At 44.2% G+C, this 25,040-nt stretch overlaps 1 protein-coding gene across 1 annotated transcript; it reads right to left on the bottom strand.

The window, feature by feature from the left end:
• Positions 1–20,112: 20,112 nt before the first annotated feature.
• LOC123121091 (putative F-box/LRR-repeat protein 23) lies at positions 20,113–21,132 on the bottom strand (the record flags this gene model as incomplete). The annotated part of the gene is made up of 2 exons (XM_044541018.1): positions 20,113–20,567; positions 20,756–21,132. Coding segments are annotated over 2 exons (738 nt in total), but the record flags the coding sequence as incomplete, so codon positions are not given.
• Between the last annotated feature and the right edge of the window lie 3,908 nt (positions 21,133–25,040).

The raw sequence follows: 25,040 nt of genomic DNA on the forward strand, positions 1-25,040 counted from the left end.
TTTTTCTAATGATGTGATCCCATTTATCAAATGACAGCACATGTCTATGGTTAGGAAACATAACCATCTTTGATAAACGAGCTAGTCAAGTAGAGGCATACTAGGGACACTCTATGTTTGTCTATTTATTCACACATGTACTAAGTTTCCGGTTAATACAATTCTAGCATGAATAATAAACATTTATCATGATATAAGAAAATAAATAATAACTTTATTATTGCCTCTAGGGCATATTTCCTTCGGTCTTCCACTTGCACTAGAGTGAATAATCTAGTTCACATCGCCATGTGATTTAACACCAATAGTTCACATCGTAATGTGATCTAACACTCTATAGTTCACATCGCCATGTGACCAATACCCAAAGGGTTTACTAGAGTCAATAATCTAGTTCACATCGCCATGTGATTAACACCCAAAGAGTACTAAGGTGTGATCATGTTTTGCTTGTGAGAGAGGTTTAGTCAATGGGTCTGCCACATTCAGATCCGTAAGTATTTTGCAAATTTCTATGTCTACAATGCTCTGCACAGAGCTACTCTAGGTAAATGCTCCCACTTTTAATATGTATCCAGATCGAGACTCAGAGTCATCCAGATCGGTGTCAAAGCTTGCATCGACGTAACTCTTTATGACGAACTCTTTATCACCTCCATAACCGAGAAATATTTCCTCACTCCTCTAAGGATAATTTTGGCCAATGTCCAGTGATCTACTCTTAGTTCACTATTGTACTCCCATGCCAAACTCAGGGCAGGGTATACAATAGGTCTGGTACACAGCATGGCATACTTTATAGAACCTATGGCTGAGGCATAGGGAATGACTTTCATTCTCTATCTATCTTCTGCCGTGGTCGGGCTTTGAGTCTTACTCAACTTCACACCTAGCAACACAGGCAAGAACTCCTTCTTTGACTGTTCCATTTTGAACTACTTCAAAAACTTTTCAAGGTATGTACTCATTGAAAAAACTTATCAAGTGTCTTGATCTATCTCTATAGATCTTGATGCTCAATATGTAAGCAGCTTCACCGAGGTCTTTCTTTGAATAAACTCCTTTCAAATAATCCTTTATGCTTTTCAGAAAATGCTACATTATTTCCGATCAACAATATGTCATCCACATATACTTATCAGAAAGGCCGTAGTGCTCCCACTCACCTTTTGTAAATACTGGCTTCACCGTAAGTCTGTATAAAACTATATGCTTTGATCAACTTATCAAAGCGTATATTCCAACTCCGAGATGCTTGCACCAGTCCATAGATGGATCGCTGGAGCTTGCACATTTTGTTAACACCTTTAGGATTGACAAAACCTTCTGGTTGCATCATATACAACTCTTCTTTAATAAATCTAGTAAGGAATGCAGTTTTGACATCCATTTGCCAGATTTCATAAAATGTGGAAATTGCTAACATGATTCGGACAGACTTTAAGCATCGATACGAGTGAGAAAATCTCATCGTAGTCAACATCTTGAACTTGCCGAAAACATTTTTTGCGACAATTCGAGCTTTGTAGATAGTAACACTACTATCAGCGTCCGTCTTCCTCTTGAAAATCCATTTTATTCTCTATGGCTTGCCGATCATCGGGCAAGTCAACCAAAGTCCATACTTTGTTCTCATATATGGATCCCATCTTAGATTTCATGGCCTCAAGCCATTTCGCGGAATCTGGGCTCATCATCGCTTCCTCATAGTTCGTAGGTTCGTCATGGTCTAGTAACATGATTTCCAGAATAGGATTACCGTACCACTCTGGTGCGGAACATACTCTGGTTGTCCTACGAGGTTTGGTAGTAACTTGATCCGTAGTTTCATGATCATTATCATTAGCTTCCTCACTTAGTTGGTGTAGGCATCACTGGAACTGATTTCTGTGATGAACTACTTTCCAATTCGGGAGTAGGTACAATTACCTCATCAAGTTCTACTTTCCTCCCACTCACTTCTTTCGAGAGAAAATCCTCCTCTTGAAAGGATCCATTTTTAGCAACGAATATCTTGCCTTCGGATCTGTGATAGAAGGTGTACCCAACAGTCTCCTTTGGGTATCCTATGAAGACACATTTCTACGATTTGGGTTCGAGCTTATCAGGTTGAAGCTTTTTCACATAAGCATCGCAGCCCCAAACTTTAAGAAACGATAGCTTAGGTTTCTTGCCAAACCACAGTTCATACGGTGTCGTCTCAGCGCATTTAGATGGTGCCCTATTTAACGTGAATGCAGCTGTCTCTAATGCATAACCTCAAAACGATAGTGGTAAATCGGTAAGAGACATCATAGATTGTACCATATCTTAATAAAGTACTGTTATGATGTTCGGACACACCATTACGCTATGGTGTTCCAGGTGGCATGAGTTTGTGAAACTATTCCACATTGTTTTAATTGAAGGCCAAACTCATAACTCAAGCATTCGTCTCCGCGATCAGATCGTAGAAACTTTATTTTCTCGTTACGATGATTCTCCACTTCACTCTGAAATTCTTTGAACTTTTCAAATGTTTCAGACTTGTGTTTCATTAAGTAGATATACCCATATCTGCTCAAATCATCTGTGAAGGTTAGAAAATAATGATACCCGCCATGAGCCTCAACACTCATCGGACCGCATACATCGGTATGTATTATTTCCAATAATTCAGTTGCTCGCTCCATTGTTCCAGAGAATGGAGTCTTAGTCATCTTGCCCATGAGGCATGGTTCGCAAGCATCAAGTGATTCATAATCAAGTAATTCCAAAAGTCCATCAACATGGAGTTTCTTCATGCACTTTACACCAATATGGCCTAAACGGTAGTGCCACAAATAAGTTGCACTATCATTATTAACTTTGCATCTTTTGGCTTCAATATGTGCATTACTACGATCGAGATTCAATAAACAATTTATATTGAGTGTATGACCATAGAAGGTTTTATTCATGTAAATAGAACAACAATTATTCTTTGACTTAAATGAATAACCGTATTGCAATAAACATGATCCAATCATATTCATGCTCAACGCAAACACCAAATAACATTTATTTTAGGTTCAACACTAATCCCGAAGGTAAAGGGAGTGTGCGATGGTGATCTTACCAATCTTGGAATCACTTCCAACACACGTCATCACCTCGCCCTTAACTAGTCTCTGTTTATTTTGCAACTCCTGCTTTGAGTTACTACTCTTAGCAACTGAACTAGTATCAAATACTGAGGGGTTGCTATAAACACTAGTAAAGTACACATCAATAACATGTATATCAAATATACCTTGGTTCACTTTGCCATCCTTCTTATCCGCCAAATACTTGGGGCAGTTCCGCTTCCAGTGACCAGTCCCTTTGCAGTAGAAGCACTTAGTCTTAGGCTTAGGTCCAGACTTGGGCTTCTTCACTTGAGCAACAACTTGCTTGTCGTTTTTCTTGAAGTTCCCCTTCTTCCCTTTGCCCTTTTTCTTGAAACTAGTGGTCTTGTCAACCATCAACACTTAATGCTTTTCTTGATTTCTACCTTCGCCGATTTTAGCATCGCGAAGAGTTTGGGAATTGTTTTCGTCATCCCTTGCATATTATAGTTCATCACAAAGTTCTAGTAACTTGGTGATAGTGACTAGAGAACTTTGTCAATTACTATCTTATCTGGAAGATTAACTCCCACTTGATTCAAGCAATTGTAGTACCCAGACAATCTGAGCACATGCTCACTGGTTGAGCTATTCTCCTCCATCTTGTAGGCAAAGTACTGTCAGAAGTCTCATACCTCTTGACACGGGCATGAGTATGAAATACCAATTTCAACTCTTGGAACATCTTATATGCTCCGTGGCGTTCAAAACATTTTTGCTCGGTTCTAAGCCGTAAAGCATGGTGCACTAAACTATCAAGTAGTCGTCATACCGAGCTTGTCAAAACGTTCATAACGTCTGTATCTGCTCCTGCAATAGTTCTGTCACCTAGCGGTGCATCAAGGACATAATTTTTCTGTGCAGCAATGAAGAAAATCCTTAGATCACGGACCAAGTCCGCATCATTGCTACTATTATCTTTCAACTTATATTTCTCTAGGAACATATAAAAATAAACGGGGAGCGACATCGCGAGCTATTGATCTACAACATAGATATGCTAATACTATCAGGACTAAGTTTATGATAAATTAAAGTTCAATTAATCATATTACTTAAGAACTCCCACTTAGATAGACATCCCTCGAGTTATGTAAATGATCACGTGATCCAAATCAACTAAACCATGTCCGATCATCACGTGAGATGGAGTAGCTTTCAATGGTGAACATCACTATGTTGATCATATCTACTATATGATTCACGCTCGACCTTTCGGTCTCAGTGTTCCGAGGCCATATCTGCATATGCTAGGCTCGTCAAGTTTAACCCAAGTATTCTGCGTGTGCAAAACTGGCTTGCATCCGTTGTATGTGAACGTAGAGCTTATCACACCCGATCATCACGTGGTGTCTCGGCACGACGAACTGTAGCAACGGTGCATACTCAGGGAGAACACTTGTACTTTGAAATTTAGTGAGAGATCATCTTATAATGCTACCGCCGTACTAAGCAAAATAAGATGCATAAAGGATAAACATCACATGCAATCAATATAAGTGATATGATATGGCCATCATCATCTTGTGCCCTTGATCTCCATCTCCAAAGCACCGTCATGATCACCATCGTCACCGGCTTGACACCTTGATCTCCATCGAATCATCGTTGTCGTCTCGCCAACTATTGCTTCTACGACTATCGCTGCCGCTTAGTGATAAAGTAAAGCAATTACATGGCGATTGCATTTCATACAATAAAGCGACAACCATAAGGCTCCTGCCAGTTGCCGATAAATTTTACAACACATGATTATCTCATACAATAATTTATATATCATCACGTATTGACCATATCACATCACAACATGCCCTGCAAAAACAAGTTAGACGTCCTCTACTTTGTTGTTGCAAGTTTTACGTGGCTGCTACAGGCTTAGCAAGAACCGTTCTTACCTACACATCAAAACCACAACGATTTTTCATCAAGTGTGCTGTTTTAACCTTCAATAAGGACCGGGCGTAGCCACACTCGATTCAACTAAAGCTGGAGAAACAGACACCCACTAGCCACCTGTGTGCGAAGCACGTCGGTAGAACCAGTCTCATGAACGCGGTCATGTAATGTCGGTCTGGGCCGCTTCATCCAACAATACCGCCAAATCAAAGTATGACATGCTGGTAAGCAGTATGACTATTATCGCCCACAACTCTTTGTGTTCTACTCGTGCATATAACATCTACGCATAGACCTGGCTCTGATGCCACTGTTGGGGAACACAGTAATTTCAAAAAAATTCGTACGATCACGCAAGATCTATCTAGGAGATGCATATCAATGAGAGGGAAGAGTGTGTCTACGTACCCTCGTAGACCGAAAGCGGAAGCGTTTAGTAACGCGGTTGATGTAGTCGAACGTCTTCGCGATCCAACCGATCCAAGTACCGAATGTACGGCACATCCGCGTTCAGCACACGTTCAGCTCGATGACGTCCCTCAAACTCTTGATCCAGTTGAGGCCGAGGGAGAGTTCCATCAGCACGACGGCGTTGTGGCGGTGATGATGAAGTTACCGGCGCAGGGCTTCGCCTAAGCACTACAACGATATGACCGAGGTATGTAACTATGGAGGGGGGCACCGCACACGGCTAAGACAAATCTTGGGTGTCGTTGGGGTGCCCCTGCCCACGTATATAAAGGAGGGAGGAAGAGGAGGCCGTCCCTAGAAGGGGTGCGCCAAGGAGGGGAGTCGTACTTGGACTCCCGGTCCAAGTAGGATTCGGCCCCCCCTTTCATATTCCAACTAGGAGAAGGAAGGGAAGGAGGAAGAGGGGAGAAGGAAGGAGGGGGGCGCCGCCCCCTCCTAGTCCAATTCGGACCAGCCCATGGGGGGGGGGCGCGGCCACCCCTTGAGGCCCTTCTCTCCTTTCCCGTATGGCCCATTAAGGCCCCATACTTCCCCCGGCGAATTCCCGTAACTCTCCGATACTCCGAAAAATACCCGAATCACTCGGAACCTTTCCGATGTCCGAATATAGCCTTCCAATTATCGATCTTTATCTCTTGACCATTTCGAGACTCCTCGTCATGTCCGTGATCTCATCCGGGACTCTGAACAAACTTCGGTCATCAAATCACATAACTCATAATACAAATCCCCATCGAAAGTTAAGGGTGCGGACCCTACGGGTTCGAGAACTATGTAGACATGACCGAGACACATCTCTGGTCAATAACCACTAGCGGAACCTGGATGCTCATATTGGCTCCTACATATTCTACGAAGATCTTTATCGGTCAAACCGCATAACAACATACGTTGTTCCCTTTGTCATCGGTATGTTACTTGCCCGAGATTCGATCGTCGGTATCATCATACCTAGTTCAATCTCTTTACCGGCAAGTCTCTTTACTCGTTCCGTAATGCATCATCCCGCAACTAACTCATTAGTCACATTGCTTGCAAGGCTTATAGTGATGAGCATTACCAAGAGGGCCCAGAGATACCTCTCCGAAACACGGAGTGACAAATCCTAATCTCGATCTATGCCAACCCAACAAATACCTTCGGAGACACCTGTAGAGCATCTTTGTAATCATCCATTTATGTTGTGATGTTTGATAGCACACAAAGTGTTCCTCCGGTATTCGGGAGTTGCATAATCTCATAGTCTGAGGAACATGTATAAGTCATGAAGAAAGCAGTAGCAATGAAACTGTAACGATCATAATGTAAGCTAACGAATGGGTCTTGTCCATCACATCATTCTCCTAATGATGTGATCCCGTTTATCAAATGACAACACATGTCTATGGTTAGGAAACATAACCATCTTTGATAAACGAGCTAGTTAAGTAGAGGCATACTAGGGACACTCTGTTTTTGTCTATGTATTCACACATGTACTAAGTTTCTGGTTAATACAATTCTAGCATGAATAATAAACATTTATCATGATATAAGGAAATAAATAATAACTTTATTATTGCCTCTAGGGCACATTTCCTTCAATTCCTGGTTGTCTTGGCGTATCATGCCTTATGTCGATGGTCGTCTCTGTGCTGGACCTTTCCACTATTGAAAGCACCCGTGTCACTGGAGATCAAGATTTTTGTTTGAGAACATTGCAGGATTGTCTCACATCTAGGATGGAGGTGATCAAGCGCCATGTCCCTGGCGACAGGTTGTGCCACCTTTTGTGGTGTTACGGAGAGGGGGCACAGATCTTTTTCTCGTGCATGGTGGCAAGATGCCTCTGGAGTAATGTTCGTGCGGCTCTAGGCTTGACTGGGAGGCCTTCGTCCTGGCTGGGTTCCTACAAACCTGTGCCAACCATACCAGGAGGAGGCACCTCTTCTGTGCCCGTGGCGTGAGCTTGGACCCTCAGGACACTAATGGAAAAAAGCCTAGCTATGGCGTGGCAAAAAGTGCCTTGCTGGCGTAGACACCCAACGCCACCAATATGGCGCCAATGAAAACAATTTAGTGGTGGCGTTGGCAGACATGTCAGCGGTATTTTAGTACTGATGGTGTGCCACCTGGCTAACGCCAGCAATATATTGTGTTACCTATGGCGTTTATTGTGAGACAACGCCGGCAGTTTGTATTTTTTAGTAATAAAAAAATATACCCAGCTATTAGTATATGTGCAGCCATTTAAACTTCTAATGGTAACTTCAAATCCACAAACAATAGTGATCAACTAGCTTGCTACCTACAAGCAAAAGTTATCCTCTTGCTACCTACAAGCAAAAGTTATCCGTTAGCTAAAGTAGGACCTACATATATGCACGCATTACATGTCTTGACGATGAAGAATGATCCTCATCTCACGCAACTTGTTCCTGTTGCTCTGTCCCTCCTTTCTGTAATGGACTTTGCGGGTCTTCAGTTCCGCCCTCTCGGCCTTCAGGAGCCGTATCTCCTTCTTTATAGACTCGATCTCGGTCACCAGTTTGTCCTTCTGGTCAATGAGCATCAATTTCTGATCGCAGAGATCAGAGTTCTTATCGATCATCTCTTCCTTCTTATTCTTCAGGGAGTCATTCAACTCCTTAAGTGCCTTCATTGTACTCTCCTTTGACGCGACAAGCTCACGGCTGAGAATGTCCACGTCACGTACCAGTAGCTGCTGCTGGACCGGTTCTGGAGATGGGTCACGTACATACGCCTGGCAAGTCAAATATTTGAAATCATCAATAATGAATGGTTAGATGATATATGTATATATGCATGTGTTTGCAATGCTCATGGATTTTTTTGTAATCTTACCTGGTTGGTGCTCGTTTTGCCTTTGTCAACTTCATAGGCGCGTAGTTGCACGAGGACTGGTAGTGGTTGTTCCAGCTAGTCATTGCTGGAACTTCAAAATAATAACAAGTATACGTTATTATGACAAGAACCAAACACACATGTCAAAGTATGGCAAGTGATCTAATGCCAATCACTACAAAAATATAGATAGCATCACAATGGCCTTGCAAACTAGATAGCATGTGGGCCTTAGTGCTAACAAAAAATTTCCTTAGTTCTGACAAGAACCAAACACACATGTCAAAGTATGGCAAGTGATCTAATGCTAGTCATAACAAGAATTGATAAAAGAGTACCTGGAGTGGTTGCATCCATGCCCATCTTTGCAATGTGCACCTTCAAGGTTCACTACACCATTATAGATCATGTCAATAAAGCCAGCAGAAATTTCCTTTGGTATGGTAATGACATAAACAAGAAAGGAAACTTCCTTGCAAGTTGGAAAATGATTTGTAGACCAAAAAAGCAAGGAGGACTTCGTGTTCTGAATCTCAGAGTCCAGAATATTGCCTTGCTGATCAAACACTTACACAAATTCTACAACCTAACTGATCTATACATAGGCATGGCAACTTGTCAAGTAAACAAAGAAAATTATGTTCTTTTATGGGAGTAAACAATGGAACCCTGATCTAAACATCCACACGATGATCATTGATGCAAAATGCAGATACAAAATGCCATTGCCACTGTCATATGTTCATTCATGTTACCATACAACTAAAAGGCCTCGATAATGATACCACATGCTATCTTCATTTATCCTTGATTCTGCTTCATTTTAGTTATGTTGTAGAAACCTAAGAAAGTGATAAACAAGCAAAGAAAATGTATATACTACAAATACTAGCAGTGATAACTAGCAAGTCCTTTTAGCATTAGGAACACTACATTTGAGTTTGTTTTACGCTCTTCCTTTACCAAAGACCAAACGGTAAAAACGCAACAAACTATTTGTAATTAATCTCAAACTTCAAGTAAGATCAGTGAGATTTGTGTAATGCCATTGAATTTCTTTGCGGCACACAAATTTTATGGTATTAATTAAGATTGTCCCTGAAAAAAAGTGGAGGGGCGATGAACTCACCGAGGGATGAAGATGGAGAGGATGAACCCTAGCAGTCCGTCGCTTCCGCCGCCGCCGTCGAAGAAACCCTAGCTCAAAACGAACTGAACTCCAATCAAAATGGAGGGCAACGAGCAGCAAGAGAGGGAGAGAGGGGGGGGGGAGAGAGAGAAGAAGATTACCTAACCAGTCGGTGACGAACCGGCCGGAGTCATAGCGGCGACGACGAGCGGGGAGAGAGGGAGAGGAAGGGGAATGTGAGAGAGGGAGTGGGGCGAGGGTGCCGTTGCCCTGGTTTTGACCCCCACGGCCTCCTAATACTTGGGCTTGGCCCAAGAAAAGTAAATTTGAAGTCTCAAATTACATATTTTAAATATCAATATTTTTATTTAAAATAATAGAAATTTAATAAAAGTAAACTATAATATACTAAAAAAAAGATCACCACATAAAAAACTAAAAAGAAAAAAATGGGAGGGTCAAACTACATATTTGAAGCCTCAAAACTATATATTTAAAGTTTCAAACTAAAAAGGAAAAAAGTAAATTTAAAGTCCCAAAGTACATATTTTTAAAAATGTCATTATTTCCATTTAAATAATAGAAATTTAATAAAAGTAAACTATAATATACTATAAAAAAGATCACCACATAAAAAACAAAAACAAAATTGAAGTGTCAAACTACATATTTGAAGGCACAGAACTATATATTTCAAGTTTCAAACTAAAAAAGAAAGAAAATTGAAGTCTCAAAGTACATATTTAAAAAAATGTCATTATTTCCATTTAAAATAATAGAAATTTAATAAAAATAAACTATAATATACTATAAAAAGATCACCACATAAAAAACTAAAAAACAATATAATTGGAAGTGCCAAACGACATATTTGAAGGCTCAAAACTATATATTTCAAGTTTCAAACTAAAAATGAAAAAAGTAAATTTGAAGTCCCAAAGTACATATTATAAAAAATGTCAGTATTTTCATTTAAAATAATATAAATTTAATAAAAGTAAACTATAATATACTATAAAAAAGATTACATAATATAAGAATGTTCGCATTGACAAAATAAAAATACTGACGTGGGAACCAATAGCACGCCACAACTAAACATAATACTGCTGGTGTTCCATGCTATTCCACGCCAGGACTATATTACGCCTGGTACAAATTGTTGATCCCATATACTTCTGACGCTCACCTATTTACCAACGCCACCACTATGCCCCTACTAATGTCATACCAAACAAGCCAACGCCACCACAATTTGAATAAAATAGTGCTGGCGTTGGTTGAAAATGGCGCGCCACCAACGAAAGTTGGGACTGACACTTTCTCCACTAGTGGGAAAAGCGCAATGTAACACCCCAAAAATTTTGACCTTGTTTTATTAATTAAAATTTTTGCCAGGAAATAAAACTTTCCCATTTGTCAAGATTTACCCTTTTGATATTGTGGATTTTTACCTCAAGTGGAAACTTTCCAAAAGGATTATTGGACTTGAATACTCTCTATAATAAAACAATTCTTTATCAGTGGATTTAAATTTCAAGATTTGTTTTCTCAGAGCTTTATTCTTTTAAAATGATTTCTTTTGAATTTGGAGCCTGTTTTGCACTGCTACCATTTGATAAATGCTTTTAAAATTTCCACCAAAATTTGGGGATGTCATGTGAGGTTTCCACATTACTTTTATGCAAAAATATCTTCTGGTCATTGGAGATTTTGAGCTCTACATCAATTTTTCAAATCTGGTTCAGTAGGTATTTCTGCACTACAACCTATTTAAATATTATTCTAGAAATTCTTACAAGTGTTTGGAGATGTCAGTGGATGCTTATAATGCAACCTCATGCAGAAAACCCAGTGATGTTCTTTGAAATATTTGAGTGAATCATCTTCATTTCCATCCTGGTCCAGTTGGGTGATTTGTACTGCAACCCCATTTTATTTTGTTCTAATACCCATGAGCTTTTTCCTACTTATAGTCCTCCCTACCAAACTCTTAAGCCCAGGAGATTGGACCCATTGGAGCATTTTTGGTGCATGCAATGATAGCCTATAGTTTCTGCCCAAAACTGGTTTTCTCAAAATCTTGCACTATCTAGTTTCTGTTTTTGCCAAGCTCACCTTACCACCTTCTTGAGCTCCTAAAGAGACCAGGATCTGGAGAGTTTGGCCACCCCAAGAGTTGCCTAGATGCCCAGGGCATTCTGTCGAACACCCTGTGTGCAGGGACAGTTTTTGCATGTCTTCTAGTTTGCATTGTGGACTTGAGCCCCTGACCCATCCAACATGTCCACTAACCTCCTACCTATCCCTAACCCTGGCCTGTTAGCTACCAGCCTCACCCAAGCCCTCTAGCGCGCACTGGCATTTCGTCGAACACCTACTGTGCGTGCTCTGGGCACGCCCAGAGCGCACGTTTTGCACGCGCGCGCACTGAGCCGCCGCGTCGCACTGCCGCACTCGACGCGACCCGTCCCTGGCCCCTGCTCGCCTGCTGAGCAGCGCACTAGCCTCACCCACTCTCCACGCCACCCCTGGCGCCCTACAACGCCGCTGGCAGAACGTTTGGCGGCACGCCGGCGTCGGCAGCGGGCTCTACCGTGGACGGCGCCGCCCAAGCCACCCGCGCGCCAGCTGCCCTGCCCCCTGGGAACAGGCCGAGCTTATCCACATGCTCGTCGGCACGCGCTCGTCGCCGCCACGACGCCCTGCAGCTACAGCAACGGCGATTCATCGTCGATCTTATCCACCGCCGCGGAGCCAGCCCCGTCGCGCTATAAAAGGGGACCCCGAGCTCAACCGAGCACTCAGGCAACCCCAGGCCACCTCCATAGAACCCCCGTAGCCAGCTATCGACGAGGAGGGGCTTTCTTCCTCGTCTCCGGCCAGTTCGGCCGCCACCGAGCTCCGGTGCCGTGCGTCACAGCCAGGCCCTCCCCCGCCAATCCAACGCCACTAGTCGCTTCCTCTTGCTCTTGCGCAGCTGCCCAGCGCCTCCGCCTCGATCGGAGACCACCGGAGCCCAAAACGCACTTTGCTCCCGAACCACCGCCCGCCGCGGAGCTCGCCGCCGGTGACCTCCCCCGTCCCCACCTGCCTAGCGCCCACCGGGAGGACCGCCCCGGTCAGGCGGATCCATCCCTGCCCTCAGGACCCCGTGGGGAGCTGCCGTTCGTCGACGGCGATCGCCGGAGGCCTGCCACCGTTCGGGCAGAGAGAGAGGAGGGAGGGGAGACCAGTCAAACCTGACCAGTGGGTCCCCTGGACCCACTGTCAGCGACCCGCGCGCCCGTCCTCTCTGTTTAAGTGAAAGCGCAAAGTCCGGAGTACGTGTCCCCTGCCTCGAAAGCGTATTTTCCCCGAAGCGTTTTTCTTTTTCTGATTTTATTAAAACAGAACTTTGACTGATCTTTGACTGACTATAACTTTTAAAATAAAACTCCAAATGATTTGATTCTTTTTCCTACCTCTCTCAAATTTCATCTAGTTTATTTTAAGATTTATTTCAAAAATATTTGGGACAACTTTTTGTACTGTTTTTGAAATATGTGTTATTTGTATATTTCTCAAAATAGGATTTTGGAGAAAAGGCAACCTTCAAAAAGTGCACCCCCACATGCATACACTTGAAGGCAAGCATCCTGAACCTTGGCTTAATATTTTTGGATGTTGTTGATACGGTTGCAACAACACCTTGACTTGGATGCATACGCTATTTTATGTGACGATAAAAATCATATGCATGAGTGCATGGTGGAGTTATCTTTGCTGTGATAAATGGATATGTTGGTGATAGTGATCATCCTCATAAGCTTCTCATGCATGCCGGAAGGAAGTCGGGAAAGTCGCGGTCTTGGGTAGACGCGAGCTAGACCCCAGTTCCTCGTTGAGACGAGAATGTCCGGTATGGCATGGTGAGGCTTGATGAGCGGTGAGCTTACCTGTTAATGGAAATATTTTTGTTATGCTAATCATGCAGGGAACACTTGAACCTCCTGAGTCGGCCTTAGATCGAGTCTTGTCCAGTAACCCCCATACTTGCCTGGAACTACCACTTGTCCCTGCCTTAGGTAGGGTACGGTTCAGTAAGTTGTCAACCCCTTTCTAGCACACACCGTACAGAGAGGCCGTGATGAGGGTCCCATGGCCATGGATTAAAGCCAGTCATCCGGTCCGGGGGCATGGGTGTTTCGGTTGTAGCCGGAGGGGTAGCTCCCCTAGTTTGCGCGCGGTATAAATTTTGTGATCCCATGCTACGTCGAGGTTGTAGCCTCCCCACTTAGAGTTTCGCTTGACGTGTCGTGGATGATTCCAGACACCGGTAAGTTAAGCTGGTGTGTGCAGGTGAGGCGTGTTTTCAATTAAAAGACCGTAGACGGAATTAGTCCCGATGGACTAAAGAAATCCGTTACCCGTGGGTAAAGAGTACACCCTCTGCAGAGATTATACATCTATTCGAATAGCCGTGTGCATGGTTAAGGACTACAGTCTGGGATAGGTCAAGTGTCGGTCTTAGTGTCGGTCTTCGGAGGAAAAGCTGCTAAACCAGAACTTGGATCACGACTTGTGACTTGTGACGATTATGATTACTATTATTGTGGAGTAACCCTTTTCATTATTTTAAATTATTAAGTATCCCTGGGACGGTTCCACCTCCTGGATACTCACTGCAACTATTCTATTATAAGCCCTTTATGTGGTGTCGCTCAGACGCCCGACTGTGGCATGCTTGTTTTTTTTCTTTTATTTATAAGCCCTTTATGTGGTGTCGCTCAGACGCCCGACTGTGGCATGCTTGTTATTTCTTTTATTTATAAGCCCTTTATGTGGTGTCGCTCAGACGCCCGACTGTGGCATGCTTGTTATTTCTTTTATTTATAAGCCCTTTATGTGGTGTCGCATAGACGCCCGACTGTGGCATGCTTGTTATTTCTTTTATTTATAAGCCCTTTATGTGGTGTCGCATAGACGCCCGACTGTAGCCTGTTTGTTATTCCTTTTATTTATAAGCCCTTTATGTGGTGTCGCCCAGACGCCCGACTGCGGCATTGTTAATTTATTTGCACCCCTTTTTCGAGGAGTCATTTCAGACACTCGATCACTACATTCTATTTCTATATTGCATACTCATATTTTTCCCGCATGCGTGCATCATGGATTTCGTATATTTCATGACAGACGTTGTGATCATAGAATTATTTCGGAGCATGTTTTGATATATTATACCCGTGTTCTTGATGTTTGCGAGTACATTCAAACGTACTCACTGGCTTCTCCCTGGCTATTGTCTTGGCCAGATTTTCTTGCGTAAAGAAGAGCGTTGCGACGACAGCCCGGAACCTACGCAGTGTTGACAGCAGCCCCGCGAAGATAGGAGTTATCCTGGTCAGCTGTTCTTGTGGGAAATGGAGTCCCATACACGCAGATACACCACAAACCGCTTCCGCCATCAACCACTAGAAACCAAATGTTGTACTCCTAGGCCACAATGGTCTTGTACTACATATTTTTGTACTTTGCTTGAAATTCTTGTATCAAGTTGGTGTCTCATCAGCTCACAGTAATCCTGGGGCTGGTGAGTACAAGGGCCTTTTTCAGGAGAATTAATATCCCGAAAATCCGGTGCTGACACGCAACAAAATGGTGATTGAGCATGTCTTTCTTAGATAGACCTCTGATTCTATCTTTAAATTCCTTGTATTTTCCACAGCATTGACACCAACTCTCTAGAAAGCTAGATCGAGACCAGCTAGGACACATGGGGACGTGATGACTGCTGTTGCGCACTATCTTGCTTCGTCGGAGATTGCGTGAGCTCCCGACCAGTCGACCACTTGGTGGTCTTTTTTCATCTTTCTTTTATGCTTTCGTTTGGGCATGTTTGTGCTATTGCCTCACCAGACTATTTTATTTTCGGTGTGGTTCGTGAACATGTTATTTATAAAGCAGGAAAAAAAAATTCTAGTTGGAGTGTAAACAGAGTCTGGTTGTACTTTTTTCGAAAAGAGACTGGTTGTACTCGAAATCTCTCGTATCCAAAAAAGAGTAAGGTTTTGTGTTCATCCGCCCTCACATGTCACGATCTGAATCATTTCTCTTCTCTCCCAACCCGAACAAAACACACCTCTCTATCACCCCTCCGAAGTGAGCAAGCCTCCCCTAACCCTATATATTTGCGGCCGCCTCCTCCCTTGATCCTTGACCTCTCAACGGTCATCGCAATCACGCCGGTTGTTTGATTCATAAGGCTGACCCCCGTAGGATTTTTTTAAGGATTTTTTTGTACTACTTCCCATGATGTAATCAAACAAACCAAAATCCTATAGGATTTGATATGGGCATGTAATGACAATCTTATGTTTTTCCTGTTCCCCCGATTTTAGAATTCTACGAATCAAAGAGGCCCTTGATGAGGAAGCAATCTCCATGAGGTCTGCGTATGATCCTACGGCCCAGTTCTTTTGAGCGATTCTCCCAGAATCGTCCCCCTCCCCAGCTTCTTCCATAATCGTCACTTCATAATTTTTTTTTACAATCCTATCTAGTTAAGGTCTAATTAGTTAGGATTGTAAGAAAAATATGAAGTGACGATTCAGGGAGAAGCTATGGAGGGGGGCGATTCTGGGAGAATCGCCCAAAAGAACTGGACCTACTTTTGCTAATAAGCCGCTGGACCCGCGTAGAAGAACTTTGATCCCAACAAATGTAGGATGTTTCTTTGTCTTGCTCTAAAAAATAGGCTATTTACAAATGGGCGCAGCCTGGCAGGGTCAGGCGAGGCCTTGCTCTGGCCGATGTTTACCCCTTGTGCTCTTCCTCGGAATCAACTGGCCACATGCTTCGATGCGTCCTCATTCAGCCGAGATGAGAAACTTGCACAGCTTTTGCTCGACGAACTTTGAAGATATTCTTTTTTCGCGAATACGCAACGATTGCGTATCATTTCATTGATAGTTAGGATAGAGAACAGGGGGGTGCCGTCCATAACCGTGTACACAAGATGGCGCGCGTAAGGGTAGCAGAGAGCATAGGGGGAGGGTGCTCAGCCTCGATGCAAAGGGTTCATGTTACAGGCAGTATGTTGGCCAGTCCAGTGGCGCCCGCTCGCGCCCAAAGGCGGGCCTCTTGCTTGATGTCGCGGGAAAGCACCGTGTTGGAGGGTTGTGCGCCGTCGAAGACGCAAGCATTGCGATGCTTCCAGAGGTGCCATGCCGTGAGGATGATGATGGTGCCAATGCCCTTTCAGAGGCCTGCAGGGGAGCTGTCGATGGAATCGGACCACCAGGCGAAGAAGGTGGCCGATCCGTCAGGTGGAGCAATCGTCGCTCGGCACCAGGATAGAATCTCGTGCCATGTGATCTTGGAGAAGGCGCAGCCCACCAAGAGGTGGTGCAGGGTTTCCGGTTCCTGAGGGCAGAGTGAGCAGTCGCGGTCGTGTTGGATTCCGTGACGCGCAAGGCGATCGGCAGTCCAGCAACGGTCGAGAGAGGCGAGCCAAATGAAGAACTTAGTGTTCAGGGGAGCCCAGTTCCGCCAAGTAAGTTGCCAGGTGGGCGAGGACGTGGAACCCAGGAAGAGAGCATGATAGCATAATCGGGCCGAGTATTGGCCGTTGGCCGTCCAACGCCAGATCAGCCGGTTCGGCTCCTCGGATGTGGCCAGGTTCTGGAGGCGCCGTCAAATGTCCATATACTCGAGGGTTGCCTGGGGTCCCAAGGCGCCTCGGATGTCGGCAATCCAAGAGCGGTTGTGCATGCCATCGCACACAAGGCGCTGCCTGCGGGCGCTCTTGGCGACCAAGGCCACCAGGGCCGGTGCGCGCTCCGCGATGGATTTCCCGTCGAGCCAATGATCAGACCAGAACTTGGTGGTTCAGCCGTCTCCGATGATCCAGGAAGTCGAAGCTCGGAAGAATTGTGTGACAACCGGATCTCTAGGTAGGTGAAGGTGGCGCCATGAGCGGGAAGCGTCGGTGGTCCGGAGCCAAAGCCATCTTGTACGCAGCGCGATGCCCGTACGGTGTAGGTCACGAATGCCAAGCCCTCCAAGAGCGAGGGGGCGGCAGATTCGGGCCCAAGCAACAAGGCAGGTGCCGGCCTTGGCATCTTTCCGGCCGTGCCACAAGAAATCCCGGATGATGCGGACGATTTTCTTCAAAATAGGAGGGTTGATGGCCATGGCGAGGAGGATATGGACCGGCATGGCAGAAAGGACGTGGCGTGCCAGCGAGAGGCGCTCGCCACGGGAGAGTAAGGATGCCTTCTAGGTCGCTAGCTTCTTGGGCATCCGCTCCACAAGGGGAGGAGTGTCGAGGAGGGGGCCTTGCGGATGGAGAGAGGTAGCCCGAGATAGGTGATAGGGAATGGTTTCACCGGACACGCCATGGCCGCACCGATGGCCTCACAGGCCGCGGGGGAGGACTGGATTGGGGAGGCCGAGCACTTGGCAAAGCTAGTCCCAAGGCCAGTGGCATCGCGAAAGAACTGGAGTAGCATGCGCACAACCTCAAGCTCCTGGGGGTCGGGATGGCAGAAGACGACGACGTCGTCCGCGAACAGGGAGATGCTCGAGGCGGCGTGCCGAGTCATGAGGCGACGGAGAATGCCCTTGTTTATCGCTGTCTGTAGCAGGGAATTGAGGGCATCAATGGTGATGGCGAAGAGCATAGGCGAGAGTGGGTCGCCCTGCCTGAATCCACTGGCATGGGGGATGGGCGGTCCGGGGTGCCATTGATGAGCACGCGTGTGGAGGCGGTGGACAACAGGAGCGCGATCCAGTTGCATCAGCGGTGTCCGAACCCAGGATGGTTCAGGACGTCCAGGAGGAAAGCCCAGGACACTAAGTCGAACGCACGTGCAATGTCGAGCTTGAGGAGTACACATGGGGCCTTGATGTTGTGCAGCACACGCGCCGTTTGTTGGACCAGGAGAAAATTGTCGTGGACACTTCTGCCGGCGATAAAAGTGCTCTGGTTCACGGACACAAGCTCGCCAAGTCTGGGTGCAAGGCGCAGGGAGAGGACCTTCGCGAACAGCTTGGCGATGAGATGTATCAAGCTGATCGGACGGTAGTCGGATAAGGAGGAGGCGTCAGCTCTGGGGAGCAGGATAAGCAGCGCTTCGTTCAGCCTTTGGAAACCGCGGCCATTAGAGGAGAATAGCTTGTCGAAAGCCTCGCAGATGTCGTTTTTGATGATGCCCCAGCACGAGCGGAGGAAATCGGCTGTGAAGCCGTCAGGGCCTGGAGATTTGCCCGTGGGAAGTTTCTTGATTGCCTCCAGATCTCCTCCTCGAAGAAGGGGCGATCGAGCTCCGATAGATTGAAGTGGCGCTGGTCAATGGCCTGGAGGTTGATGGAGAAGTCTCGATTCATGGCCGTGCCAAGCAAAGATGAGAAGTGCCCGTACGCGGCATGGGCCATGTCCGGTTCACTCGAGATCGTGTGGCCGTCCACCAGGAGGTCACGGATGCGGTTCCGTTTCCGCCGGTTGGCGGCGTGGATTTTGCTGTAGGCCGAGTTCGTGTCTCCCTCATGCAGCCAGTGTAGGCGAATCCGCTCCCTGCTGATGGTTCTTTCGAGGGAAGCGAGACCGAGGTAAGTGCGCTTGAGCTCCCTGCGGAGCCAGGCCTCCAAAGGCGAGAGCGGTCGGTGGTCCTGTGCCATGTCGAGGCGGACGATCAGTTCGCGAGCCACCGCCAGCTGGTTAGAGATGGTGGCTGTGGTCCTGGCGCTCCAACTCTGAAGGCGGCGAGCTGTTGCCTTTAACCTCGCGTAGATGCGGCGGAAAGGGTCGTCTACGGACGGGGTGGAGTTCCATGCTTCCTGCACAGTCTGGTGAAAACCATCGAGTTTTGTCCAGTACCGCGCGAAGTGGAACCTGGGTGCCCCGCCTTGTTGCGGAGTACAATCGACGAGGAGAGGGCAGTGATCGGAGACGGCAGAAGCAAGACAACTTAGGAAGCACTGCGGGAATGAGGTTTCCCACGAAGAGGTACACAGCACGCGATCGTTACGGACGAGGGGTGGGGTCGGCCTGCTCGTTCGACCAGGTATAACGCCGACCATGCATATAGATGTCATGGAGGGCGAGGTCTGAAGATATTCAAGATTTATGTGCTGTGATCATCGCGATTCTATGGAACCTATGGAAACGTCAAAATGATATGATCCTCTGCCATGAACTAGAAGCTCTCCATACCACGACAAGGCGGTGTGCTGATGACCTGATGCAATGTTCAAGTCACTGCGCCAAAGAGGAAAAGAAAACGTTGATTAGAGACTAGAGTATTACTGAGAGAGACACGTAGCCCTGTAACGCAACTCCCTCTCTCAATCGTGTTGTATCCTGCTGCAGTGTTATGTTGTCTACATGGCACTGGTACTAGATCTATACTCAGCGCTTGCTGCACGTTCAGAGGCTAGGATGTGCATAGGGGTTACGTTCAAAATAGATACGAGTGTTGCTCCCATCACCGAACTCAAGTCAAGTTACAGCGCTGTCGAATGCCGCGTGCCTTTCTGTCTTGGTCGCGCAGCAGCGGACAGAGGTAGTAGTATCTTCTTACTCAAAAAAGATACTACTAAATGACAACTCCTTAGATACACTCCCGCAGTCCTATAATATAAGATGTTATTATAATTTATAACCAATATATGAGAGTAAAGCGCATCCGGAAGCTCTGTCACGAACATCAGGATGCACGTTGAATAAGGTGCCGATCATAAGGATCACAGTATACTCGGATCACATTGAACCATCTGTCCTCTCATCTTCAGAATCAGGAGCAGAGTCGCTGTAAGAGCTAGTATCGGTATAAAAACGGGACCAGTACGCATTATCCCACTCGAGCGTCAGGTTCTTGATCCTGGGGAACTTCGCTTGCAGGGTATGCGTGTCGTCGATGTCCAAACAATTGTGCAGCCGAAGAACCTCCAGAGCAGGACAGTACTCAAGGACGGCTGTCAGCTCTCCCACAGTGATGTCAATGTCGCCGAGTTCAAGGGAACGCAGCTCCAGAAGAGGCGACTCTTTTATAGCACTGGCGACTTGTTGGCTGAAGACGTGGCTGTAGGATACAAGCCGAAGGGTTGTTAGTGAGGGCGACCTGCAAACAGGAACAGCAGGGCGATGATTTAGTCGGGATGATCCATGAGCGAATGCGGACACGATGTTTGAAGGTGGTGTATGAAACTATGAACTATGAAGTGGAAAAAAAATCTGACGCAGAGCTGTGATTAGTTATAGTAAAATAAAATTTGGAGCAGAAATCAAGTAACCATGAACGAAAAACACCTCTCCACAATATACTTGATGAGGTCATCGGTGACGAAGTGCTTCCCGGCGAACACCCGGAGCTGTCCGTCGGAGCGTTCGACGGCAGCCTTCGCCATTGTGTGCTGGGCAACTAGGTTCCTGGGGTGCAGGATCCCGTGGTCGTCGATCTCTACTACTCGCCACACGTCTGGCAACTTGGCCGCCTGGAGCCACGAGCGGCACACGAGGCCGGCGCCCGTGAGGACGTCGACGGCGCCAAGCCTGATGAAGATCGAGGAGAGAACGTCAAGGGGCAGCAGCGACCAGTCCCTCGCTGGCGGCGCTGTATCGTCCATCGACGACGATGATGATAGATCGATCTGACTGGCACGGGGGTCGTCGGAAACAGAAGAAAGTCAAGAGGGATGTGTATCGTCCGCCTTTTTGACTGTTGATGAATAAGACTGGACGGTCATCCGGCCTCTCGCGTGTTACAGGACTAATAATTGCATGCCAACTTGGGCCGGGCCCACCGAGGCAGCAAACGTAGCTTTTCTCGCGCTGTTTTTATCCATCGATATGTATTTGGAAAACATCTTTATTTATAACTCTGTATAACGGTGTCAAAAAAAATAAAGGTGTCAAAAATTTGTTACAAAAGTTTGCATGTTCTTCTCCATCGACATATATTTCAATATCTTTATTTATAACTATGTATAACCGTGTGAAAAAATAAAGGTGTAAAAAATCATTTTGTTACAAAAGTTTGTATATTTAGAAAAAATATATTCAGTAATTAAAAAAGGTGTCTGCACATTTTGAAATTTGATCATGTAAATTTACTTTTGAAATTATAAGAACATTTTTAAAATGATTCATGTATTCTATAAGTTTCAATGCAATTTATAAAATTTTCATGTAATTTAAAGAGTTTCATGCATTTTATAATATGGTTATAAAATTAAAAGTGTGTTCATTATAATTTTGAGAAGTGTTCAGACATATATCTATACCTATAACTATATATATATCCTATTAAAGGGAATATGTATTCTTGGTTTGGTTCAGTCTTTTTCGTTTGGTATGAGTGCACGCTAAAGTTTCTTACCTTTGGCTCGTACACACGCTAAGCGAATTGGGCCAGGTACTTATTGTTGATGGGCCTTTTATGGGCTTTCATATAGAGACCGCGAAAAATAATTGGGTCAAAATATATCAACATTGTGAGAATTGAACACAGGACCTCATTTCTGGCTCTTAGATGTAACAACCAACGACCTAAACGCCTTTCATATTTACTAATCGCAACTCAATTTAAATATACAAGTGGCAGTCTTCATGTTTAGAGCGAGCTAATTAAGCGAATGATCTAATTAAAGAAGGATTGTGGGCTCAAATCGAATATTTAAATGGACGTGACTAATTAAAGAAAGGATTATGGTAAAAAGAGTTAAATACACCACGAGTGTCTTAACTTGTCATGTGCGTTCATTTTGATGCTTAAAGTTGTAAAATATATGAAAGTGGTGCTTGAACTTGCACGTCCATGCAAGTACATTGCCTTCTACCGTATCCGGACGTACGCCCTGCCCGTGTGGCACACCAGCGTGGCGGCGGCCCGCATGTAAGTGGCTGGAATTAGACGAGTGATGTTTTTTTTGCAGAAACCACCTCATTTTTATTTTATTACATAGAAAAGCCCTTCAAATTAGAAATATGGGTCCCATGTGTTAGTAGAGAGAGAAATCACTAAAATAAATTGCAGCATGGAACTCCTGCTTAATGCAGGCACGTGCTGGCCACCTGACTAAAATAAGTTATACATTCTACTAGTAACTAGAAATGTGTGTACAACAATATCGCCTATAGATGTGCAATTCCTTCACACATTTTCTACATTTTTTCAAGTTTCTCTTTAGTTTTCATGATATGTAAATTTTGTCATATAAAAAATACAATAATGATCAGTAGGCAATTATTGTGTAGTTTAATTCTTTATTTTATTTTTAGTATTGTGTACTTTGAAGAGGTAAACATGAACTAATTCTAAAATTTATGTAGATTTAGACAGTTCAATATATTAAGAATTATTGTGTAAATTTATGTATATTCATGCAGGACCACAAGAAAGGACAATTATTGTGTATTTTCATTGTATTTTTAAAACCTACAATTACAAAAAAATTGACAGCTTAATTGTTCAATGTGTTTAAAAAATTATCGTGTAATAATAGTAATTCTAGAAACGTATTAAAACCTGTTAAAGGTGTTTGCAGAAATGTAAGAAAAAATTTACGCAACAAATTCTAAAATACACATTGAACATTTTTTGAAGTACATGTTGTGAATTTTTTGAATGCATGACAAATATCATTCAAAAACACGTTTATAATTTTATAATACACGTGAAAAAAATAAAATATGTTGAACATTCTTTTCAAATGCACAAGCATATTCCCTAAGTCTCCTGCAATACGATAACAAGTGAAGAATTTAGGTGCAGCAAACAAATATATTTTTTGCATGGTAACACCAAACAGATAAATTGTCATTGACGTGTGCACGGATGCATACCACACACACGACATCCAGTATTAAGAAAAACAACACAGCCATGTTTGGTGTAGTTTATTTGTTAACATGTGAATGTTGTGCATGCGATGTCCTAGCATTGAATCCCTCTAGGCTCGTCCTTTGTGTTTCGTATTACTGTTTTTTTTCATCCGCTCGCCCGTGTTGATATGCAGGACCCAAACGTGACATTTCGGATCCATCATCGGTCTACATTCGTATGCCATACATTTATGTGTAATTGAATAAAACCAAGGGAGTTGTCTGTAAATAAAATGCTCTCACTCATTGACATGCAGACCGTCGCCACGCTGGCGCGCCACATGGGCAAAGGCGTACACCCGGATACGGTTGGAGGCACCATTTTTGCACGCCTGGACAAGTTGAAGCACCACTTTTATGTATTTTACAACTTTAGGCACCAAACTGACCGCACAGAACAAATTAAGGCACTCGTGTATTATTTAGCTCTGGTAAAAAGGTGGAATAATTAAAAGAAAGATTGTGGTCTTAATAAATAGAATATTCAAATAGATGAGGCTAATTAAAGGAAGGATTTGAGGTAAAAAGTATGATAATTAAAGGGAAGGATCTCTAGGCTTCAATGTGTGGGGCTACTAAATTGAAAAAGTCAGGTGAGGACGTCATGGTAATTAAAGGAAGGATTATACTTAAATGAAATCAGTAGGAGATTATGTCCAGCAAAGAAAATATGAACACGGCTAAATTGCATCATATTTTTTTATGTTCATTTTGTAGAAGGATGCTGCGTTGCAGCATGTTCTTCATAGTGAATCTGGTGTCGTGGGACATTTTGCTTGCACAAAACATTAATTGTTTCCGTTGCAACGCACGGGCATATGTGCTAGTAATTTAAAAAGTTCTTTATTTTTAAAAAATGTGTATACTTCTTTTTATGAAAGAAAAAAATTAAGGGGAAAAAGTTGCCACTTCATTCAATGCATAGCTCTTTCAGAGCAATCTCTGAGCTAACACACTCAGGAAAGACATGAAGCCAAGTTTTACATAGCGATCTAATACAATCTTCCCTAACGAGGACATGAGCGAATTTATTTGCCGAACGTCGCACCCAAGCAACTCTAAAGTCCTGAAAAGAGCTTAGTAACCCTTTGATTTCCTGTACTAGTTGCCCATTAGTAGAGAAGGTGATCCTCGAATCGGACTCTCAAGGGGCGGTGAGTAAGATCAAGAATGTGCACTTTCATGTCCTTTAGAGTGGCATGTACATCATATAAAGGTGGCCCAGTATATATTTGAAAACAATCCTATGGGCTATGTTGTTCTGAACCAATCATATCAAGTTCTAGATCATGCACATCGACAAATGTTGCACTCTGAAGATATGTCGCAAACGACATGTCCTCCCCATACTTGTCCCAATTGACAAAGCTCCATCAATAAGGAATCATGGGACCCATGGAGAAAGGTAAATGTGGAGACCATGGATATTCCTGCGTCACACTCTTCATATTAGGTTCCATGTCACTCGGAATTTAACAAGATCTTCGTTTCAGAATATGTTCTTTATGTGGAGTTATTACAACGATGTTGTTATTCACAAGCAAAGAGTGGCTAGATCGCAGTTGACTGAAATCATCATGTTTAGATATACATAACATTAAAAAACTAAAAAGAAAATTTTGCATTGATCTTTGCATAAGATGTCACGAATATAGCATTGAATAACATATAACTAAGCCTTAGACTGAAATTTAGCAAAGCCTTTAACTAA

The sequence above is a fragment of the Triticum aestivum genome, chromosome 5D (genome assembly GCF_018294505.1).
Source record: "Triticum aestivum cultivar Chinese Spring chromosome 5D, IWGSC CS RefSeq v2.1, whole genome shotgun sequence".
Classification (NCBI taxonomy): domain Eukaryota; kingdom Viridiplantae; phylum Streptophyta; class Magnoliopsida; order Poales; family Poaceae; genus Triticum; species Triticum aestivum.